This window comes from Leptodactylus fuscus, chromosome 10, assembly GCF_031893055.1.
Source record: "Leptodactylus fuscus isolate aLepFus1 chromosome 10, aLepFus1.hap2, whole genome shotgun sequence".
In the NCBI taxonomy this organism is placed as follows: Eukaryota; Metazoa; Chordata; class Amphibia; order Anura; family Leptodactylidae; genus Leptodactylus; species Leptodactylus fuscus.
This window is the reverse complement of record NC_134274.1, coordinates 23308917-23329778: the sequence shown is the minus strand read 5'-3', so window position 1 is coordinate 23329778 and position 20862 is coordinate 23308917. Positions and strand designations below refer to the sequence as shown.

At 43.5% G+C, this 20862-nt stretch overlaps 1 protein-coding gene across 1 annotated transcript; it reads right to left on the bottom strand.

The window, feature by feature from the left end:
• Positions 1-1290: 1290 nt before the first annotated feature.
• On the bottom strand, positions 1291-19748 carry SLC68A1 (solute carrier family 68 member 1). The gene is made up of 9 exons (XM_075288271.1): positions 19686-19748; positions 12107-12356; positions 9377-9456; positions 8590-9039; positions 5938-6055; positions 5746-5842; positions 5176-5347; positions 3943-4136; positions 1291-3400 (listed from the first exon to the last, which is right to left on the bottom strand). The coding sequence occupies exons 2-9, from the start codon at positions 12269-12271 to the stop codon at positions 3147-3149; spliced, it is 1530 nt and encodes a 509-aa protein (XP_075144372.1). The 5' UTR covers positions 12272-12356; positions 19686-19748; the 3' UTR covers positions 1291-3146.
• Positions 19749-20862: the final 1114 nt, after the last annotated feature.

Sequence of the window (20862 nt, the reverse complement as noted above, 5' to 3'; positions counted from 1 at the left end):
AGTCTGAGCCTCCGCCATCTTTGTTCCTCCTTTGTTGACTAATGTAAACATCATGATATGCATCACGTTTATTTTACATTAGATGCCTAATGTACGGGGCTTTATCTGCATCTGTTTTTTTTAATGTCCGTTGCTCTCATCCACTGATGTATAAGAGCAACATACGTTGAATACCAGTATTTTCAACCCACCCTGCATTTTTTACCTGTGTCTCGCACCACGCGGCTTTGAGTTTTTAGATGAAAGCAGCCATGTTTTTCTGATCCTGTACCCCCTTTTAAGCGAAAGTTCATCATTGTGATATTCCACCCACATCTGATTTTACAAGTCGCATTGTAGATTTTAGCATTCTGATGGGAAGAATAATACCGCACTCGCAGCAAATTTCCAATCAAATCTGCAAAGGCTGTTGTTGGAACCTTGCACAGCAATGTGAATAGAGCCCGATTTGGATCTGGTGCAGCTTCTATCTCACATCTTAACATTGCCATAAAATATACATTTATAGAATAGGATACATATACTGTTTGCTACATGGGCCTGTTACCATAGGGTATCGGGTCTTCATAGTCTTACCACGTTTATCACCAGTCCCCCATCATATTAAGGTTAGGGTCACCTGAATCAAACAGGTTTTCTCCCTTGTGAATTGGAGCCTCTCTTGCCCTGGTATCACTGGTTCTGTCAATTTGCAAATGAGCTACTTGAAACAATGGAGGGTTGTTATTGTTCCAAAGAGGTAACTGGCAAAACCTTCATTGCTCCAAAAATCTCATTTGCATGTTAATATACATTGGTAGCTTGCAGGTAGGAATACACCGTTTGATTCAGATGACCCTATCCTAGCTATAGGTAGGGCTAGATTGATATGCTGGTTCCGGTGACCCCTTTAAAAAGTAAAACATGACATATCACAATGAGACGCTGGTTATTAAGGCTGCTACAACCAACATGGTAATGGTATGGGTCAGAGCTGATGTCAAATAACACAAAAAGGTAAAAACTGAGAAAATGTAGAAAGAACACTTTCAATATTGAACTTACATCACTCTTAAAGGAAATGTCCACTTTTATCATCATTTCATTTTTATGTCCAAAGTCCTATGTGGAATAATGTCTTAATCTCTTTCCAGCAGTTTGTACTCTGTTCTTCTGATACACAGCCAAAAAGACATGAATTTATCTCAGATCTAAGGCAGACTACCTGCAGCCACACTAGGAGGAGCTTATTATTGACTACACTATATAAGCAGTATGTATAATATGCTCCACCTAGTGGCATCTGCAGGTACAGTTTTATGATGGCTGTAGGAGATTTATGGCTCTGTATAACAAAAGAAACGCTATGTCTGCTGTAAAGATAATAAGAAATTAGTCACAGTACCTATTCATAAATAAAGTGTGTTCGTGGCATGGACAATCCCTTTAAAGGCGTTGTCCAGGATATACAGATTTGATCAAGGTCGGGGAAGGTGTTAAAAAACAAAACCCATACTCGCCTGTCCCCGATTCTCCAGTGTCTTCCACCACGGTTCAGTCCTGTTGCTCCTGGGGTCTCATCTGATGCAGTTGTTGCCTCACATGCCTAAGGTAAGATACCGGGATGTCTCGTGTATATATTGCCTGGGAGCAGAAAGACTGGACCATGGTTGAAGACACCAGAGCACCAGGGACAGGCGAGTATGGGATTCGTTTGTTTGCATATACCTCATCCTCCTTGATCAAATCTGTATATCCCAGACAACCCCTTTCCCACTCTCAGCGTGTGGCTTTAGCCTAAGACGCATTCACATGAACTGGTTTCCAGGTGGTTTTCCGGTATGGGTCTTTTATGTTTACCCTAACAATCTTCTTAGTTTTCCAATTCCCACATTGAAAGGCCATTGTACCAGTTTATGGCATCCTACTATACAAAAAAAATGGAATGTAATACAATAATGTGTTCATGGTTCTATGTAGCCAAATAGTAGTCACCCGACAGGAAGTCAGGGGGTTGCAAAGCAACCTCAAAACACCAACTTGCTGAATACAGATGTAGGACCTGCACGAAGATTGTGAACGATTCTAATACTGAGTATCTATAGATATGTCAGTTAGTAGAAACCCCCTGTAAAACCATCCATGTGAACAAGTACAAAACTGTACACAGACATAAAAAAAAAAAAAAAAAATCACATTCATACACTATATAACACATGGACCACGTAAAATCAGCAACTGAAGTGGTTCTGTCAGTATAATGTGTCTTGTGTGCTTGAATTTCAGGCGGATTACCTATAGAACTACGGGTCTGTAGGATCATTACTTGCCAGCAAGTACTACATAGCCGGTCAGTAATACGAAAAAATAGTTCATACTATTCAAACTTCAGCGGTCATCTCCTCTGCTACCAGTGGTACAGTCCGTTTAAAGGTGCAGTAAAATAAAAAATACCACCAATGATGACTAAGCCTACATTCCCACGAACTAGTTTCCAGGGTATGTGTGCGAGTCGGATTTACAAGTCTGTACACTATGCTGGGAGAGAGACTCTTAACATCGTAGATAAGTGTCATGGACTCCTAGCATCATAGAGAACCCTAATGCTAAGAGTCCTGTTCAGGTTCATGCCTGGACCAAGTATCACGATTGAAATTCTATCATGTGATTCTAGGCTATGGCTTCTCTACTACGGTCTACTCTGGTGACCAGAGAGTCTAAGCTCCGCCATCTCTGCTGGGCCAAAAAAATTGTAGAAGAGACTGAGAGGAGGCAGAACTTTGCAAAATACGTGTACAAATACTGTAACTAAGTATGGACGTTCTAGATTCCGTTTCTTCATTCACAGGTGTGTCATCCCTTTAAAATGATTCTACTATACCAGAATGGAAAGCCTCCAGAACATGGAGCGGGGGATAAGTTGGCCCCTTTCTGTTTAAAGAGTAACTCATTCACGTCATGATATTTTCTTTCGGAACGTCGGTATAAAAAAAGGTCACCATTATCTTTAAAGGCATAGTGACCGGTCCAATGCTACAGGCCAAGCCCACGGCCAGGTTTGCTAGGTCACACGTGTGCTCCGTTCTCATACCTTGTGCCATGTTATAATACCAGCTCTGATACCAATAGGAGAGAATTAGAAAATAACCATCGCTCGGGTCGCTCCTTCAAATGTTTTTAACATCCTGAGGAAGAACATTTTGAGGCTGAGACTGACGATAAGATTTCACCGCCAAGAGACGCTGTCCGCGTAGGGTAAAATGTGACCAGGCAAAAAGTTGTAGGAAAGCGCAGGTAATGGGGATGAATACCAGGAGATAGAAGCATCCCTGGCGGAGAGTGGCTGTAAATACTAGGCCCGGATCCATCTGCGGCTCCGCATTGATGTTATTCATTGCGTCTTTCTGAAAGATATCATATCCTGAAACCGAATATATACATGTGAGTCAACCTTACTGCATTCACGCCACATATTATATATATTATTGGAATAATGACATAATACAGATGGACAGAATGTGTTGCAGGATATGCAAATTTACGTGTAGTAAGACACACCTCCGACCCCACCCACTTCCTGTCCATGTCTCTTTGTGCCCTCACACAATATAACAGTCCTATGGTGGCCCTGACTCGGTATGCCCCCTTAGTCTAATGCCCCCATTCAGTTGACCCCCACACTGTAAAGTCCTCCTCCATTTGCCCCAATGACTAGTACCCAACTCACCCCATTCCTCTGCCGTTCCGTCCTTTCCCAGCAGGCGCAATGTAAGTGATATCATCACACCACAACTACTGTTCCCAAAACAAAGGGCACAGAGTCCCGGGCCAAATGATGAAGCAGGAACATCTCCTTCCCTCACCATTGTATTATGTCAGTACATACCTCCCGCTGACCAGTACAGCACCCTGAATCTAGGACGGAATGGTAATATTCTTCGCATGAGATTGTTCTTGACTTACCTGTATAGACGCACAGTAACCATGTACCAATAAGCGGAGCCAAAGTCTGTCCGGGTTTGGTTACCAAAGCGACCATTCCAAACATTAACGCCGAGGCTGCCTGTTTTCTACGGTTTATCACAAAGTCTTCATCCACCAAGTCGGTGACCACCAGGTTCAGTAGTTTGCAAGTCCCTTCAGTAAAAACACGGTTGCTGCAAAGAGAACATGATGTACTGTGGTTATTGGAATGGATCACTGCATATGTAAAATTGAGCAACGAGGGGTTGACCATTGCTTCAAAGAGGCAATGCCCTCAAACACAGTAACCTAACCTATCTATCTTCAGGTCTGGGTTGGGACTACCTTTAAACAATAGGACATTGTGATCAAACATCATTGACCGTGTTCGTCTTCATAAAGAAGCCACAAATCAGTTTTACAGAGTTGTTATACCACGAAGTGAAGGTTTCTGCTGCAGCAAGCTGCCTCTCAGCCAAAACAAAGCTGCCAAGCTTAAAGGGATATTCACCTCACAGACTGGTGATGGTGTGACTGGTCTGGTTAATCTTTTGTGTTGGATGCCATCCCCCCCCTGACCCGACCAAAGGTACCACCAGCTACAGTCTATGGGGGAACCCCGGACCATTAAACTTTCCAAGGGGAAATGAAGTATTACACAGATGGGACAGACATAGAAACATACAGAATTATGTATTCACTCTCTGTCTTATCCTGAAGAAGGTTTCACCAGGCCTTCATTGCTCTAGTAATTCTCTACCACAAGATGTTGTGATGGTTCGTCCATTCTACTAGTCCACAATGGACTTTCATGCTTTTCTTGAAAGTAAAAATAATTTTTGGAATGGATGGCATGAATTTATTCTGATATATTTGGAGTCATGAAGGAATTTATTTACCCCTAGTATGGGCCAATAGGCATCTACCTCATAGTTGGAGTTGATGGACTTATATCTTTGTCCAATGTCAACCTTATCAACTATATTACTATGTCAATATGGGACCCAAATGTACACTATGCACTAGTAAGGCTACGTTCACATCTGCATTGGGTGTCTGTCCAACAGAGTTCATCGGAAATCCTAGAAATCCCAAAAAAATTTTGTCCAGCAATGTCGGAGAAAAAATAACCCAATGGACCCCCATTATAGTCAATTATAGAAGAATGGACAGAACAACGTAGATGTGAACAGATCCATGAAAACCTTTAATAAAAATAGAGAAGTCACAAACCTGGCTATAAATATACATAGTAGATATATCTGATCTGGTCCGGCTAGGAGCATGAGACCACTGAGAGCCAGCTTGAGAATGAAGAGCCATCGCACAACGCTGTAGACTCCATACTTCTGACACAGGGATAGGAAGTACATGTTGTTTAAATGTGGAGCAATGTAAGAAATACCTGGCAAAAGGAAGGGAAAAAAGACGACAAATTAACTTAAAATTAAAATAAATGTTTTACTCTTTGTCGCTAATGCTTATTTTGTTATTATATAGCGCCATCATATTCCGCAGCGCTTTGTAGATACGGGTGTCAGTCACACTAACCGGCTTGAACACAGCTTGCCCGAGTTTACCTCAGCATTTCAGTTCGGTGGTCACGGCCTAGTTAGTAAATGTGTCGGATACGTGGCCTGTTTTTCCCCGGGCCTGTTTGTAGTTGACCATAGATCGTACAGACACCTGTACTAGATGTCATCATAGTCAATGACTCAGGTGGGCACAGCTGGCGACAAGGCCTGGTCATCTTAGGCCAGCAAGCCCAGAAAGACAGGGAGCAGCGGGCACGCCAAAGCTTACCAAGTAAAAAAGACCCCGTAGAAACCGAGATTCTGTCAGACAACAAATGCTCCAGGAAGAGGGGGAAGAAATTACTGTTGAAATGGCAATGAAAAACCTGCAAAGGAAAGAGGTGGCTTAGTAACATGTCCGTTATAGGGCAAATGTATTACCGTCATTGATGTAGACATATGGAATGTCTAACTATCTTACCTGTACCAGATTCATGCAGACAAACCAAACAAAATTTCGGTGTCTTGACAACTGCTTGAGGTATTCTAGAAGGGTGATCTTCTTTTCAGGAGAATCTGATGGCTCATCGACATATAATCTAAGGGAGAACAATCCATGTTAGATTAGAATAGCATTCGGCTGAAGGAGCCATCGGGGAAGAACCAGCCTATAAGATCACACAGCTATGGCGCCAGTCACGTGGGAGGAATGAAAGCATATACTGACTGCAGAATGAACATAGGAATTGGATTTACTGCAAAAAAAAACCTAGTAGTATAGAGGATTGTCTTAGGAATTGAACATATATCAGCAGGTTATAGACTAATCCAGTTATAAACCACTTTCATAAATGAATAGTACAGGTGAATACTTCTCATGTATCTTATTAAAGAAATCTATGTTCTTCTCCACTTTTCAGGCAGCTACTTTCTCCATATTAGTCTAAGAAGAGAAGAGGGGGATAGAAAAGACACTCAAATAATTGCTGCTGTTACACTATGTTGTTCCTGGCTTTTTTGACACTGCTAAGTTGTAGATAAGAAGCTGGGAGTGCATGGCATGAGGCAATAAAGGAATTAACCAGCTAGCATGAGAATCTCACTCCCTCCTCCCCTCTCCATAGAGCTCTATGTGCGAAACTGAATACAGCAATGGATATAATGTAAACAAGCAGTAAGATTGAAGATAAGGAGCAGGAGAATGGCTTAATAAGTGCTGAAGGAAACAGATCTTCGTACAAAGAACTATTACAAAGCTTCTTATTTTCACCTGTGTACCATTCACTTATCTTTTGGGAGCAAAAGATCAGGCAGGGTGACATCTAACTTACCTGATCCATCTTTTCCCTGACATCTATTATCAAGAGACATTTTACATAAGAAATAAGAAAGGTCATCAGTATCAGATTTGGGGGGGGGGGGCACGAAACCCATCACCTGGGCAATCACCAATCTGGAGAGACTGTAGTATTTGGACAAGCATCGCAGTTCTATATGTTGTATAGTGGCTGTGCTTGGTATTGCAGCTCAGCCCCATTCACTTGAATGGGACTGAGCTGCACACATGCCATGACAAATGAATGCGATTCATTCATGGGAATCTGACCCTCACCGATCCAATACGGATGACCTACCTAAGGAGAAGTCATCAATATTTAAGACCAAGAAAACCCCTTGGACTAGTATCTATGTGAACCTAAAATTTGAGATTTTATAAAAAAATTCTACAGCTTTTTTTTTCTGTTTGGTTTCGGGTTGAGCTCCATAGCGAAAGGCACACCTCAAGATGTGTATGGGTATTCCTTGAATGATGCGCAAGATGACACATCTACTATTTGTATTTCACCAAGCTGAAGATGTTAGTAATTGCTGAGGAGCCTTTACCATGACATAAGAGGCTGATGTACAATAGCGATGACGAACATTACATTAAAATGAAGTACCAACCAATGGACGGGCTAACGTCTGCGATACGTTGTTATGGGAATCCAAGCTTAAGCAGATCTTCAAACACAGCCGAGTCCAGTTTACCATGCTTTTTAGATAAGTGTTACTATAATCCTAATCTCTTCTGGAAGCCGCGCCATTCCTTCCAAACTATACATAAAAGCCAACAACAAAGAAGATCCCCACTAAGGCTGAAGAGGTCTTTGTGATTGTGTGCGGAGTGTCCCGGGTGTCTGTGTGCTCTGTCATTCAAGCAGTGCGGTTTCCGTAGCAAACAGGAGAGTCATCTTCTATATGTTACAGACAAATAGAAAAAGCACAAAACAAAAAAAGCCCCTTTTACTTGGCACATCTTATGCGCCTAAGGGTGTGGTGCTGGGCATTGCTGGCGAAGGACCCAATGGCAGAAGTCAGTTGAAAAGCCTTTTCAGATCTTAGTTCCAAGACTAAGATACTGATGAGCTATCCTAGAATAAGTCACTAATATCGGATCAGTTAAAGCACCTCACCCAATAAGCATTCGGGTGACCGCTGCGGCCTCTTCACTGCATACCAAGCATAGCACTGTACTTTGTAGCAGAGCTCCAATCACTGGAATGGGACTGAGCTGCACACAGACCAATAAACGTGACTGGCCAGAGTAACACTGCTGGCTGCATTAGCTGATCTGTGAGGGTCCTGGGTGTTGACCCCCCCCCCCAATCACTTATTACTGACCTATTTATAATATTATCGGCTGATCCGAACAGTACTCGCTCATCTCTATTATCAATATTTAATCCCCCTTTAAGACTACAAGGATGATATCCACTGCCCATATGGAGAGCACCTTGATTCTTAGGATGGATGAGGATCCTGCAAATCCAGTCCCCTGATCACTGATCATAGCAATTGTGCGATCCATTAACCTAGTGGTAAAAACCCTTTAAGGCCGAGGCCCCGCACTGCGCAAATGCTGCTTATTTTGCAGCAAATTTTGCTAACCTGCTGCGACTACGTCCAATGTGATGGCATCATAGTGAGTGATGGCATAACGCTAGATCCAATTGTCTCCAATCCAAGCTGTAAATGCTGCTACTATATTCAGGCAAACCAGATGTCCCAGATGTATGCGACTACTCCTTTAAATATCATACAGATGGATATATCAACCACATTAAGCTATTTGGCACAGTGTTTCACTTACTCTTTTAATAAGCAGTCCTGGCTTTCGGCAGATTTTCCTCCTGGTTGAAAGCGCTGTCTGAGCAGCCACGTAGATACTGTGAACCCGAGAGCAGACACGGCTGCCAGGATCACACAGAATATTCGAAAGGAGAAAAAGTCTTCTTTATTCCAAACTGTGTAGGACGCAAAGACAGACAAGGAACCGATAGCACTGAAGAGCGAGCAGTGAAAGTTCAATCTAGTCCTCTCTGCTGCTGAGACTGCAAGGTCTGCCAGCAAGGCATTATGGTTCAAGTCCACCATGGTGAGGAAGCTGTCATATAGACAGAGACAGATGAGGAATTGTAAACCGGGATGAGCCCATGACACCCAGAATGCCAGGAAGGAAAGTGCAAACAATGGTCCATTTCTGCTCAAGGCGCTCAGCCTCTTTAACACCACGTCAGGGGTTGAGATGTCCACGCTGGACCTATAAGACAAGAAATACTTATCAGAGGTGACATTGACTCCTAGGGGACCCCTTCTACATACATGTAACACCATAGAAAAGCATGCTTAGATTTCAATAGGGAATAAGCTACCAGTCACTTCTGGCTCATTTCCCAGGGACTGAAATGAACTAGAATGGGACTGAGCTGCAAACAGGCCTTGTGATTCAAGAACCTCACATCATAGCCTGTGAAGAAGAACCAAAGCTTGCCTGAGGGGTTGCAAACTCCTGCCAAGGATTAATATTAAACCTCCTTTAAGTTCCTTGGAATCATCCCATATATTATGGATTGTCAGTTGCATACAATCAGACTTACTGTTTTGTGTTTAGGAAGATTCGGTCACTGAGCCATCCAAATAAAGGGTCGTTCAGACTGTTCCAGATCAAGAAGACGGTCTATGGAATATACAGAGTTTTTTTTAATAATGCATGTTTTTTGTCTTTTTGCTGTAGTATAAGAAAGCATCACAATCTGCACCTATATAAGTCAATGTAAAAGTGATCCCTAGATTCCGGCTTCACCTACTGACTAAAATAGTGGAAAGTAGGGTGCAAAGGCTGAGATGTGCCACAGTAGGCCAAAAATGTGCCAAGCTGAGGAGCATTGGCCACTTTAGTAAGTGTTGGTTTACGTCTTCCAAAGACAATGTGAACACATAAGCTGATACTCCTATTAAACAGGCTCATGAGGAATACTTAAAGGGATATGCACAGGATCGATTATAAAAGTCTGATAGATGGTCCTAGTCATGAGACTCCCATCTATCTCGAGCAGTGAGCTGAGAGGTTGTAGATGAATAAACATGGCTCTGTTGTTCCTCCTGGAAATGGATAACAGAATAGACACCTGTGTGTTACCATTACCCCTGTAAGTAGAATGTTTTTCTGCATATTCTGACACTATCAAGACTGATCGGACATGACTATAATGTGCAGAGACGTTTACTCCAACTGACAATACCCAGATATCAACTTGTTTATAGATATTTCCAGGAGGAATAACAGATGTTATTCTGGCTTAAACCAAGCCATCTGATAGGAGGTGTAAAATTAGACTAGAAAGCCTAACGCCACATGCACACGACCAAGTGTGCATACTGAGGGGCGACCGAAATGCACTCGAAAAACACCCGAGTGGCTTCTGTCCCGCCTTGACTTCAATGGGGGAATCCGTTCCAATGTCACAGGGCTGCATAGGACCTGCTCTATAATGATCGGACTGACCTGAGCATCGGACACACCATCAGAAGAGCCGCGGCCTACATACGTGGTCGTGTACATGAGGCCTAAGAGCATGACAGATTTATCAAACAGCACCAGACACTTTGCTAAATCTGGCGCAGTTTACGACTGTCTAGTCTAAGTTTGCACTGTCTAATTTTTAGACCTTATTGATAAACCTGCCCCAATGTCTTTATTGCCCATAACAACCAATTACATTGTAGCTTTCATTTTTCAAGAGCATAATTAGAAATGAAAGCTGCGCTGTGATTGGCTGTGATTGTGATACAGTTTTTATATATCTGCTCCTATGTTTTTGCTTTGTTCTTTTTCGGTTCTTCTTGTGATGTCCGCCCTGTCACATCTGACAGTCATGTGAATTATTTAGTTCCTCTTTTTGTCTCGTTCTTGGAAACTTCAAACATTTCAACACGTCTACCCTATAAAGTCTCAAAGGCTTTTGATTTCTCCATAAAAAGGATAGAGGCTGCCATAAACAACATGGGGCTGCAAAGATGGTATATTTAAAGACGGTAGAATTGTCTCTATAGGGTACAAGGATTACCAATTCACTGCTTACACACTCCCTTTAAGTCACGTTCTGTCCATTAGCGCTCAACATTAATGGCCTTTGATGTATTCAGAGAATGTCAGGCTAACAAGGTGCTGTCATCCGGGTATGAATGGCATGTGCTGAATTTACAAGGTGTATACAAGTATACAGGGTGTTAGGTGCAGCATTGTCCCGTGGGCCCATAAGACACACCTACGGTCATGTGCCATACAACAGATGTGCAATGTGAAAGCTGCTAACATGAAATACATGAGCTTATAAAAGAAAAAAAATCCTCTACAGCTTAGTTCATCTGGGTTCTCCATTCTGAAAGAAAAAATGGTCTCATCAATAGACCTTTGTTTTCTGCGCGGTTTAGAAATGCCAGCCATTGTGCCCACTGACTAGTAGCCATTGTAAACCGCTACATTATCCTCTTTGAGAATGTCAGCAAGAGATATCCAAACATTGTGAAACATGTTCCCCCTTGACAATTTCAGTCACAGTGTTTCCATAACTATATCAGCCACATGGCATCTACGCCAACGCCAACGCCAACCTCACTGCCTCCCCTTTCAGGGCTGAGCCCCTAGACAGTGTCAGCCACATAGCTCCCGAATTGAAAATGTCAGTCACTCATCTCCTCCCTTGAAAATGTCGGCTTCACTGCCCGCGGTCAACAACATGCGCCACATCATCCCCCTTGATAGAGTCAGCCACGCTGCCACCGCCTTTGACAGTATCAGCTTCACTGCCCACCCTCGACATCATGCGCCAGTCTGCCCCCCTCGAAAATGGTTGATACAATGCCCAAACTCAACCAAGTCCACCAAGCTACAACCTTGACAATGGCAGCTACACAGTACCAACCATATCGCTCTCCCCAACCACATGGACTACAGTGACCTCTCTAATACTATCCAACAGTGCAAGCTATGTCCTCACTCACAAATACCAACCACAGTGCCCTTCACCCTTCCAGCCACTTTCCCTTCTGAAAAAGACTTCACTTGCAGTACCCCCCCCCAAATATTATCCACAATGTCCACTCTTAGTAGTGCATCATGTATTCTAATAATATCTGACTAGTTTTTATTCTTCAGCCTCTTGCACATAATATAATATCCTGCACAAAGCATCTAGCACCTTGTTAATATCTATTACAGATCTGACCTGGCATTGAATCAGCAATATGTAATTGCATTATATAACTCACTCAGCTATATACATGTACACACATTTACACACAGACAGGTCAGCCATGTAACTAACCTCCCCGATCCAGAAGGACAGCTTGTCGATCTTGTAAACTGAAACAAAGGTGTCCACATAGTAGAGAAGGAAAACGTTGTGCAGGACGGAGAGGAAGAAGGACAACGAACCGTACAGAACGGCTGTGGGGAGGTTAAAGACCCCAGCTGCGATTCTGCAGCCCATGGTAGATTATAAAGGAAGCGGGTACAGCCTATGGCGGGTCATCCATACTGTATGCTGCCACAATGTAGCCACATCATCTGTCCTCCTGCAAAACAAAAGACATGGGTGTTACTAAGAATTATATTAGTAAGTAATAGCAGAGGAGACCACATTCATACAGATTATACATGCCACTACATACTACATTTATATGGACCATATTTGAGGCTATACCATTCCCTGGTCCATACATGAGGGGCTCCCATCCCCTGGTCCATACATAAGGGGCTCCCATTCGCTGATCCCTACACGAAACTCTCCCATCCCCTAAACCCTATGTGAATCTCTCCCATACTGGGCACCCTATGTGATTCTGTCCCATTCCCTGCACCCTATGTGAGCCTCTCCCATCCCAGGCACCCTATGTGATTCTCTCCCGTCCCCTGCACCCTATGTGAGGCTTTCCCATCCTGGGCACCCTATGTGATTCTTTCCCATCCCCTGCACCCTATGTGAGGCTTTCCCATCCTGGGCACCCTATTTGAGCCTCTCCCATCCCAGGCACCCTATGTGATTCTGTCCCATCCCCTGCACCCTATGTAAGGCTCTCCCATCCCAGGCACCCTATGTGAGGCTCTCCCATCCTAGGCACCCTATGTCAGTCTGTCCCATCCTCCGCACGCTATGTGAGATCTCCCATCCTGGGCACCCTATGGGAGGCTTTCCCATCCCAGGCACCCTACGTGAGGCTCTCCCATCCCGGACACCCTATGTGAGGCTCTCCCATACCAGGCACCCTATGTGAGATCTCCTATCCCCTGCACCCTACGTGAGGCTCTCCCATCCCTTGCACCCTACGTGAGGCTCTCCCATCTCCTGCACCCTACGTGAGGCTCTCCCATCTCCTGCACCCTACATGAGGCTCTCCCATCCCTTGCACCCTACGTGAGGCTCTCCCATCTCTTGCACCCTACGTGAGGCTCTCCCATCTCCTGCACCCTATGTGAAGAGCTCCCATCCCCTGGACCCTACTCAAGGATCTCACGTCACGATGAAAAACTCACAATAACCCAGCTCATGTTGAAACCTGTTAAACAAGACTGTGCCTTTTTTCTGACATTTTACATTATGTTTTTTTTTTTTCAAAGGCAAAGCACCGCCTCATGGAAAATGTGTACGTGTAATATGTAGCTGCGAGCAGCAGTGGGGATGATAACAGCTTGAAGGCAGGATTATCATGTCCTGGTCTATGGAGGCTGAGATGATAAGGAGTATACAGCAGCACATAGCAATACAGAGATACAGTTGTAACCAGTAGCAAAGTGTATTTCTTTTCTTCTGTGAAAATTCCAGTACTTGATCGCTGCTACATTAATAACATCTGCAAAATGTTACTTTATATATCGAAGCTGCAAACAGCAACTAAAATCTTAAGTTTCGGGGGATATGTTAGACATGTATCTACCACATGGGTATCGCAATTCATTAAAGGGTTTGTCAGCTGTTCTCGCTGCCAGAAGCAGTATATAAAGTATACAGCCAGAAGCATTCAATAGAATGGGAACAGACTTGCTTCTGGCTGTATACCGTAGATATTGCATCTGGCAGCCAGATCAGCTGATCAGTGCAGGATCTGGGTGTTGGACCTCCTCTGATCAGATACTGAGGACTTATCCTATCTTGTCATGTTATTTACCCACAGTGTTGTTAAACGGGTCAATAATCCTCAAATAATCCTGACCCGCCATACATATGCATGCTGGGGTTGGCTAAGTGTGCATGTGTTCTTAATAGAGAGCATGGAATAAACCACTGCCAGAATTCACCATGCCCAATCTGCTTCCCCCACCCGAACACCTTCTTTAGGGGAGAAGACACCCCATTCACATTAGTGGTTCACCAACACCCCCAAAAACTGTCATGTTATGCTAATGCACATCTAATGTGAATGGCCACATGACCTGTCAAAAAAGATAAATGTAACCTATGGCGGTGATGAATGATCTACGGGATATATACAGATTAAAGTGAAGCTAACAATGGTCCAGGATTATGTGGTGTCATCTAGATTAGTACATTGAGCTGCTGATCATTTTGTTATGACGTTTTACGGTCTGAACACGTATGTAAACTATTTGTAAGACAATCAGAAGTATATAGTATATGTCCTCAAACATCTCTATGCGTAGGAAACAATGGTCAAACAAGTCAACAAGATCTTAGCCCGTAGGCAGATAAGTCATAAATGAAGTCATTGAGATCACCGCTGTATAGTATGTTGCAGTCACAAGAAGATATCTCCATTCCCAGAGTGTCGGGAGTCTTTATGCGTATATGTATACATCTAATGTGTATGGTAAAGGGTCAAGGCCATGTGCACATTTGTAGAGCTGCATTGTTAATCTATATAGGTGATGAATGACACTATACACAGATGAAAGTAAAGCGAACAATAGCCCAGGATTATGTGTTGTCATATAGATTAGTACATCGAGCTCATAATACAGCTTGTACTGCAATATCTTGCACATTTTGCATTTTTGACCCAGAGCGCTTATACAGCCCCTTGGGAACCTCTGAGCCCTTCCAGCCCGTGCCAAAAGTGCAGAATATGCTTGGACATGTAGTGCAGGTTCATTTCATACTGACATACTTGCTACAGCGAATCATATAGAATGTGCCTTTTGGGACTATAAATAAGAATTTGGGGAAAATCCACTGCGTGTGCCCCCCCCTTCCCCATAGTAGTGAGCTTTGTCCTGTTTACAAATCCTTATTCTAAAGTAACAGCAATAATACCAAATATAACATTAACTAATATTAAGCAATACCAGGAAGTCCGGGGACAGATGGAGGACAGTCATTCCTATTTTACAACTTCTGATTTACGATCTGAGTACGTCAGCAAAAACAGTCGACAACACAGTCATATCATATAAGTATACGGAACTATGTTCTTATTGTTTACATAGAGGAATAAGAAATAAGAATGGGCCTATGGAATCGAGAAAGTGTACATGTATATATACAAACATGGATGCATAGAGGGAGGACAGACAGGTGTAGCTACTGTCCATACTACAGTATGGTCCAGTGCAGGGACTCCTAACAACGTAGATCACTAGGAAATAAGGAGTCCTGGGCTCTGGACCATATCCAATCCAGGAATTGAGGCAATATGGGGTCTGGATTTTCTTGGCCATATTTGTCCATTTGCAAGGGGCCTAATCTAATGATTCCAGCTTCATCAATGAAGTCAACTTTATCTGCACCCTGAGGATGTAGATAAAGTGCATAGAGGGTCAGTTGATTTGTAAACTATTGCCAAAATTCAACGTGCCTGATCCTTCTTTCACCCCAATACCTGCTGTTGGAGGAGAGTCAGAACTCCCCATTCACATTAGATGGTCCGCTGGTAATTCTGAAATAGTCAGGATCTACCACGTGCATCTAATGTGTATGGCCTCTTGTGTTCAAGAAAGATAAATGGGTCAAGGCCAGGTAGACCCACATAGAGGCGCATTGTTAACCTATGGATGACACTATACACAGATGAAAGTAAAGCTAACAATAGCCCATGATTATATGTTGTCTTGTGGATTAGTACATTGCGCTGTTAACATACTTGTCATGACTTTTTTTGGGACATTTCACAATCTGAATATGTACCCAAGATATTTGCAAAACAATCACAAGTACACGGGAGCAACGCAACGGTCCCGGAACTTCTCCCTTTGAAGGATTGTAGCCCCTCGGCAGATAAATGGCTTCTTAGGTTTATAGCTGCTACTTATTTCTCCATACCGAGAATTCATTACGTGACCGTGATGGGTAAAAGATGAAGCTGGTGAGGGCATATGTAGGTGGTTTTCTGGCCCTGCTGCACTGATAAGAAAGGCATTCAGGGGAATACAACTGTATGTCATGTGAATGCTAACACATAAATGGTTAAATGTATAAAAACGGTAGATGAAGTTTCTCGAAATCTGAACCATTGAGCCCATACAGAGTACGCTGAGATATGTAGTGCGTGGTCATTACATACTGACATACGTGTTACTATTAATCATACAGCGTGCGCCTTCTGGCACTATAAATAGGAATTTGGGGAATGTCTATTGGGTGCGGCAGCCCCATAGTCACATTTCCAGTATGGCATTCAATTGATGACTTGGTTTATTTAAAGGAATTCTAGCACTAAACCTTTTTTTTGTGGATAAGACGTCAGAATAGCCTTTAGAAAGGCTATTCGTCTCTTACCTTTAGACGTGGTCTCCGCTGCACCGTTCTTTAGAAATATCGTTTTTTACCGGTATGCTAACGAGTTCTCTCGCAGCGATGGGGGCGTTTCCATCGCTGCCACAGAAGTGTCTCCAGCAACGCCTCCTTCTTCGTCAGCAGCGTCATCTTCAGCATCTTCTTCCACCGCAGGCTCGTAACTTCTAGGCCTCGGGCCTTGGATAGAGCAGACTACGCAGGTGCACAGGCCATGGGAAAATGGCCGCTAACAATACTGTGCAAGCGGCCATTTTCCCGTGGCCTGTGCGCCTGCGCAGTCTGCTCTGCCCAAGGCCCGAGGCCTAGAAGTTACGAGCCTGCGGTGGAAGAAGATGCTGAAGATGACGCTGCTGACGAAGAAGGAAGCGTAGCTGGAGACACTTCTCTGGCAGCGTTGGGGACGCCCCCATCGCTGCGAGAGAACTAATTGGCATACAGGTAAATATGGTATTTCTAAGGAATGGCGCAGCAGAGACCACGTCTAAAGGTAAAAGATGAATAGCCTTTCTAAAGGCTATTCCGACGTCTTAACCAAAAAAAAAAAAAAAGGTTTAGTGGTAGAATCCCTTTAACCCATTTCATGTACGTATACATTACTCCATCTTTACATCACAACCCACAGGCCTTTTACAGGCTACCAAATATAACTATCGGCCACGCAGATGCGTCATGGATGTTGCCGATCAGGTTTTAGCAGGAACCGCCCTTTAAGCTACAGTCACTATAGACTAAAATATAAACTATATTGTTTAGGATCCTATAATAGGGACAAATACTCTATGGGTGACTGTAACAGGGGTACACTATATTGCGTGGGGGCCTGTAACAGGGGCACTTACTATATGGGGGCCTGTAACAGGGGCACTTACTATATGGGGGCCTGTAACAGGGGCACTTACTATATGGGGGCCTGTAACAGGGGCACTTACTATATGGGGGCCTGTAACAGGGGCACTTACTATATGGGGGCCTGTAACAGGGGCACTTACTATATGGGGGCCTGTAACAGGGGCACTTACTATATGGGGGCCTGTAACAGGGGCACTTACTATATGGGGGCCTGTAACAGGGGCACTTACTATATGGGGGCCTGTAACAGGGGCACTTACTATATGGGGGCCTGTAACAGGGGTATTTACTATATGGGGGCCTGTAACAGGGGCACTTACTATATGGGGGCCTGTAACAGGGGCACTTACTATATGGGGGCCTGTAACAGGGGCACTTACTATATGGGGGCCTGTAACAGGGGCACTTACTATATGGGGGCCTGTAACAGGGGCACTTACTATATGGGGGCCTGTAACAGGGGCACTTACTATATGGGGGCCTGTAACAGGGGCACTTACTATATGGGGGCCTGTAACAGGGGCACTTACTATATGGGGGCCTGTAACAGGGGTATTTACTATATGGGGGCCTGTAACAGGGGCACTTACTATATGGGGGCCTGTAACAGGGGCACTTACTATATGGGGGCCTGTAACAGGGGCACTTACTATATGGGGGCCTGTAACAGGGGCACTTACTATATGGGGGCCTGTAACAGGGGCACTTACTATATGGGGGCCTGTAACAGGGGCACTTACTATATGGGGACCTGTAACGGGGTAAACTATATTGCATGGGGGCCTGTAACACTGGTACAATATATTGTGAGCCGGTATTATTACTAGTTACGCCACTGCTGTCCTCCCAAAGGTGATGGTGCCAGCAAAGTGCCCACACCACAAGAAATGATCCTCTCAAAAACTCACAGTAACTATGTATATCTTATACTATAAAGATAGTATAACAATAATAATAATAATATACAATACCTAGAGGTCTGGGGATAGAGGATAAATGACAATTTCTGTTCTACAACTTCTGATGTACAGTCTGAGCTGTCGTATTACAGAGTAATTATATTTTTTAACCAACTAGACCGAATCTGGCAAACACATCAGCAAAACCAACAAACAATGCAGCAGTAATGTGTCATCACCGTGTGTCGCAACTACCCCATCACTTACATACAGCAGGAACAAATCCCTAAACCTGGAAATTAATGATTTACTTCACACATTTGGTTTTGTCAGAGTCCAACATAAACTCTATAGAGTTACATAACATAAGTGGATATAACGGTGTAATAGATGTGTATAGCCAGATAGATAGATGTATACTGTATAGATAGATAATCTAGCTACAGTATACATATCTATCTATACAATATACATTGTATCTATCTACAAATACACATCTGTTCAGCTAAATTCACACCACTGAAACCGCCATAAATAAGTGGAGAGAAATGTTCTGTACTGGGAACTTTTATCTCCACCATTTTCAGTAAAAAAAAAAAAAAAAAGCTGACACCTGATGGACCCCATTATAGGATCCACCAATGTCCATAGGTAACTGCTGTTTTAGTGGTTGGACTCTCCATCGCTTGGGTCCGGCAGGTGGACTAGAACAATGGAGAGCCAGGAGCTGATATGAACCTAGCCCTTACACCATTATATATGTACACATATGTTATTATCTTACCTTAAGGGGATTATAATCTATTTATCCATCTGTCATATCTATCTATCTATCTATCTATCTATCTATCTATCTATCTATCTATCTATCTATCTATGTTGTATCTATCTACAAGTACAAATCACCATTATATACACATGTTATTTTGTTACTTTCATATGTAAATAGATTAGGAAAGGAAATATAATAATATATGTGGATATAATAGTGTAACAGATGTTTATATACAGATTTATTAAAGTACCAATAACATGAGGATCTTATAGTGTGTACTAGGTGGGAATCTATAGACACATACATATATATGGAGATAGATAGAAAGATATGTGGATGTAATAGTGTAATAGAAGATCTATAGAGATAGATAGATAGATAGATAGATAGATAGATAGATAGATAGATATGACATAGATAGATAGATAGATATGACATAGATAGATAGATAGATAGATAGATAGATAGATAGATAGATAGATAGATATGACATAGATAGATAGAGCCTATGGAGACGAGACAGTGTACATGTAATACAAACGTGGCGGCACAGAGGGAGGACAAGCAGGGGAAGGGGCACTACAGGTGTCAGGCTCTACCCAATAGCCACTAGTAGCCAGTAGCCAGCACTCACCCCTCCTCGGGACGTCTTCAGCTCCTCGGCAGCCGGATGTCTCTTCATTTCCTCCTTCTTACAGAGCCCAGAAGGAATGGAGCCGGGTGCTGTTGCCGGAGCGGGCGGCAGGGGTCGCTGTGGAGAGCTGGCTGCGGACATGACGCGGCGCACGCAGCTCTCAGCCATGGCTGCCACGGTGGCACAGCTGGGCGCCTACGTCTTGTTCACATGGAGCTCAGTTACTGAGGCGATAGTGTGAGCCTCCTAGCTGCTGCACTGTGTGTACAGGGCTCATATCACTGGCAGGGAGGCTGTGCTGGGCACTAGCACTGGGTAACCATGCTTATCCCTGGTGCTAGGCTCATATCAGCTATATTTGGGCTCTTTTTGTCCTATAGGTTAGATTATTTGTACCATGCAATAGTGGAGATAGCCAAAGATGCCTCATAAGGTGTAGTTCACATCTTAGTATGGATATCACCCTGCTTAACCAATTGCAGAGATTTGGGTTAACTCTGCTGCATCAGTATATGGGCACAATGGCGTGCCAAGTAATCTGTATATGGGCACAACAATGGTGTGCCAGGTAATCTGTATATGGGCACAACAATGGCGTGCCAAGTAATCTGTATATGGGCACAACAATGGCGTGCCAAGTAATCTGTATATGGGCACAACAATGGCGTGCTAAGTAATCTGTATATGGGCACAACAATAGTGTGCCAAGTAATCTGTATATGGGCACAACAATGGCGTGCCAGGTAATCTGTATATGGGCACAACAATAGCGTGCCAAGTAATCTGTATATGGGCACAACAATGGCGTGCCAAGTAATCTGTATATAGGCACAACAATGGCGTGCCAAGTAATCTGTATATGGGCACAACAATGGCGTGCCAGGTAAATGGGGCCTATGTCTATCTTTGGCGTAAGGGCCAGGAGCTTTCTCAGTACATACGCCCATTATCAGATGTGAATTGAGACTTATGAGGCTACAGTCTCCGCTTCCGTACGCAGCAGGCATTGTAAACAATGGGAGTCATTATTATCACTAGCGATTCTCGCGCCTGTCCTTATTCTTTCCCCAACAGACCTGTGACGTGCCAAAATTACTAGGATACCTCATGTTATTACTAATACGTGTGTATGTGCGACTTCTCTCAAATCAGCAGTCAGGAACTGGCGTTGATTTGT

Bases quoted from the DNA above. Each gene is read 5' to 3' on its own strand.
- SLC68A1 (XM_075288271.1), bottom strand. From the start codon at position 12,271: ATGGGCTGCAGAATCGCAGCTGGGGTCTTTAACCTCCCCACAGCCGTT. The intron at 9,040-9,376 runs GTAAGTCTGATT...CTTGTCTTATAG, and splicing joins ATCTTCCTAAACACAAAACA to GTCCAGCGTGGACATCTCAA. The intron at 4,137-5,175 runs GTTTGTGACTTC...TTCTCTTTGCAG, and splicing joins CTATGTATATTTATAGCCAG to CAACCGTGTTTTTACTGAAG.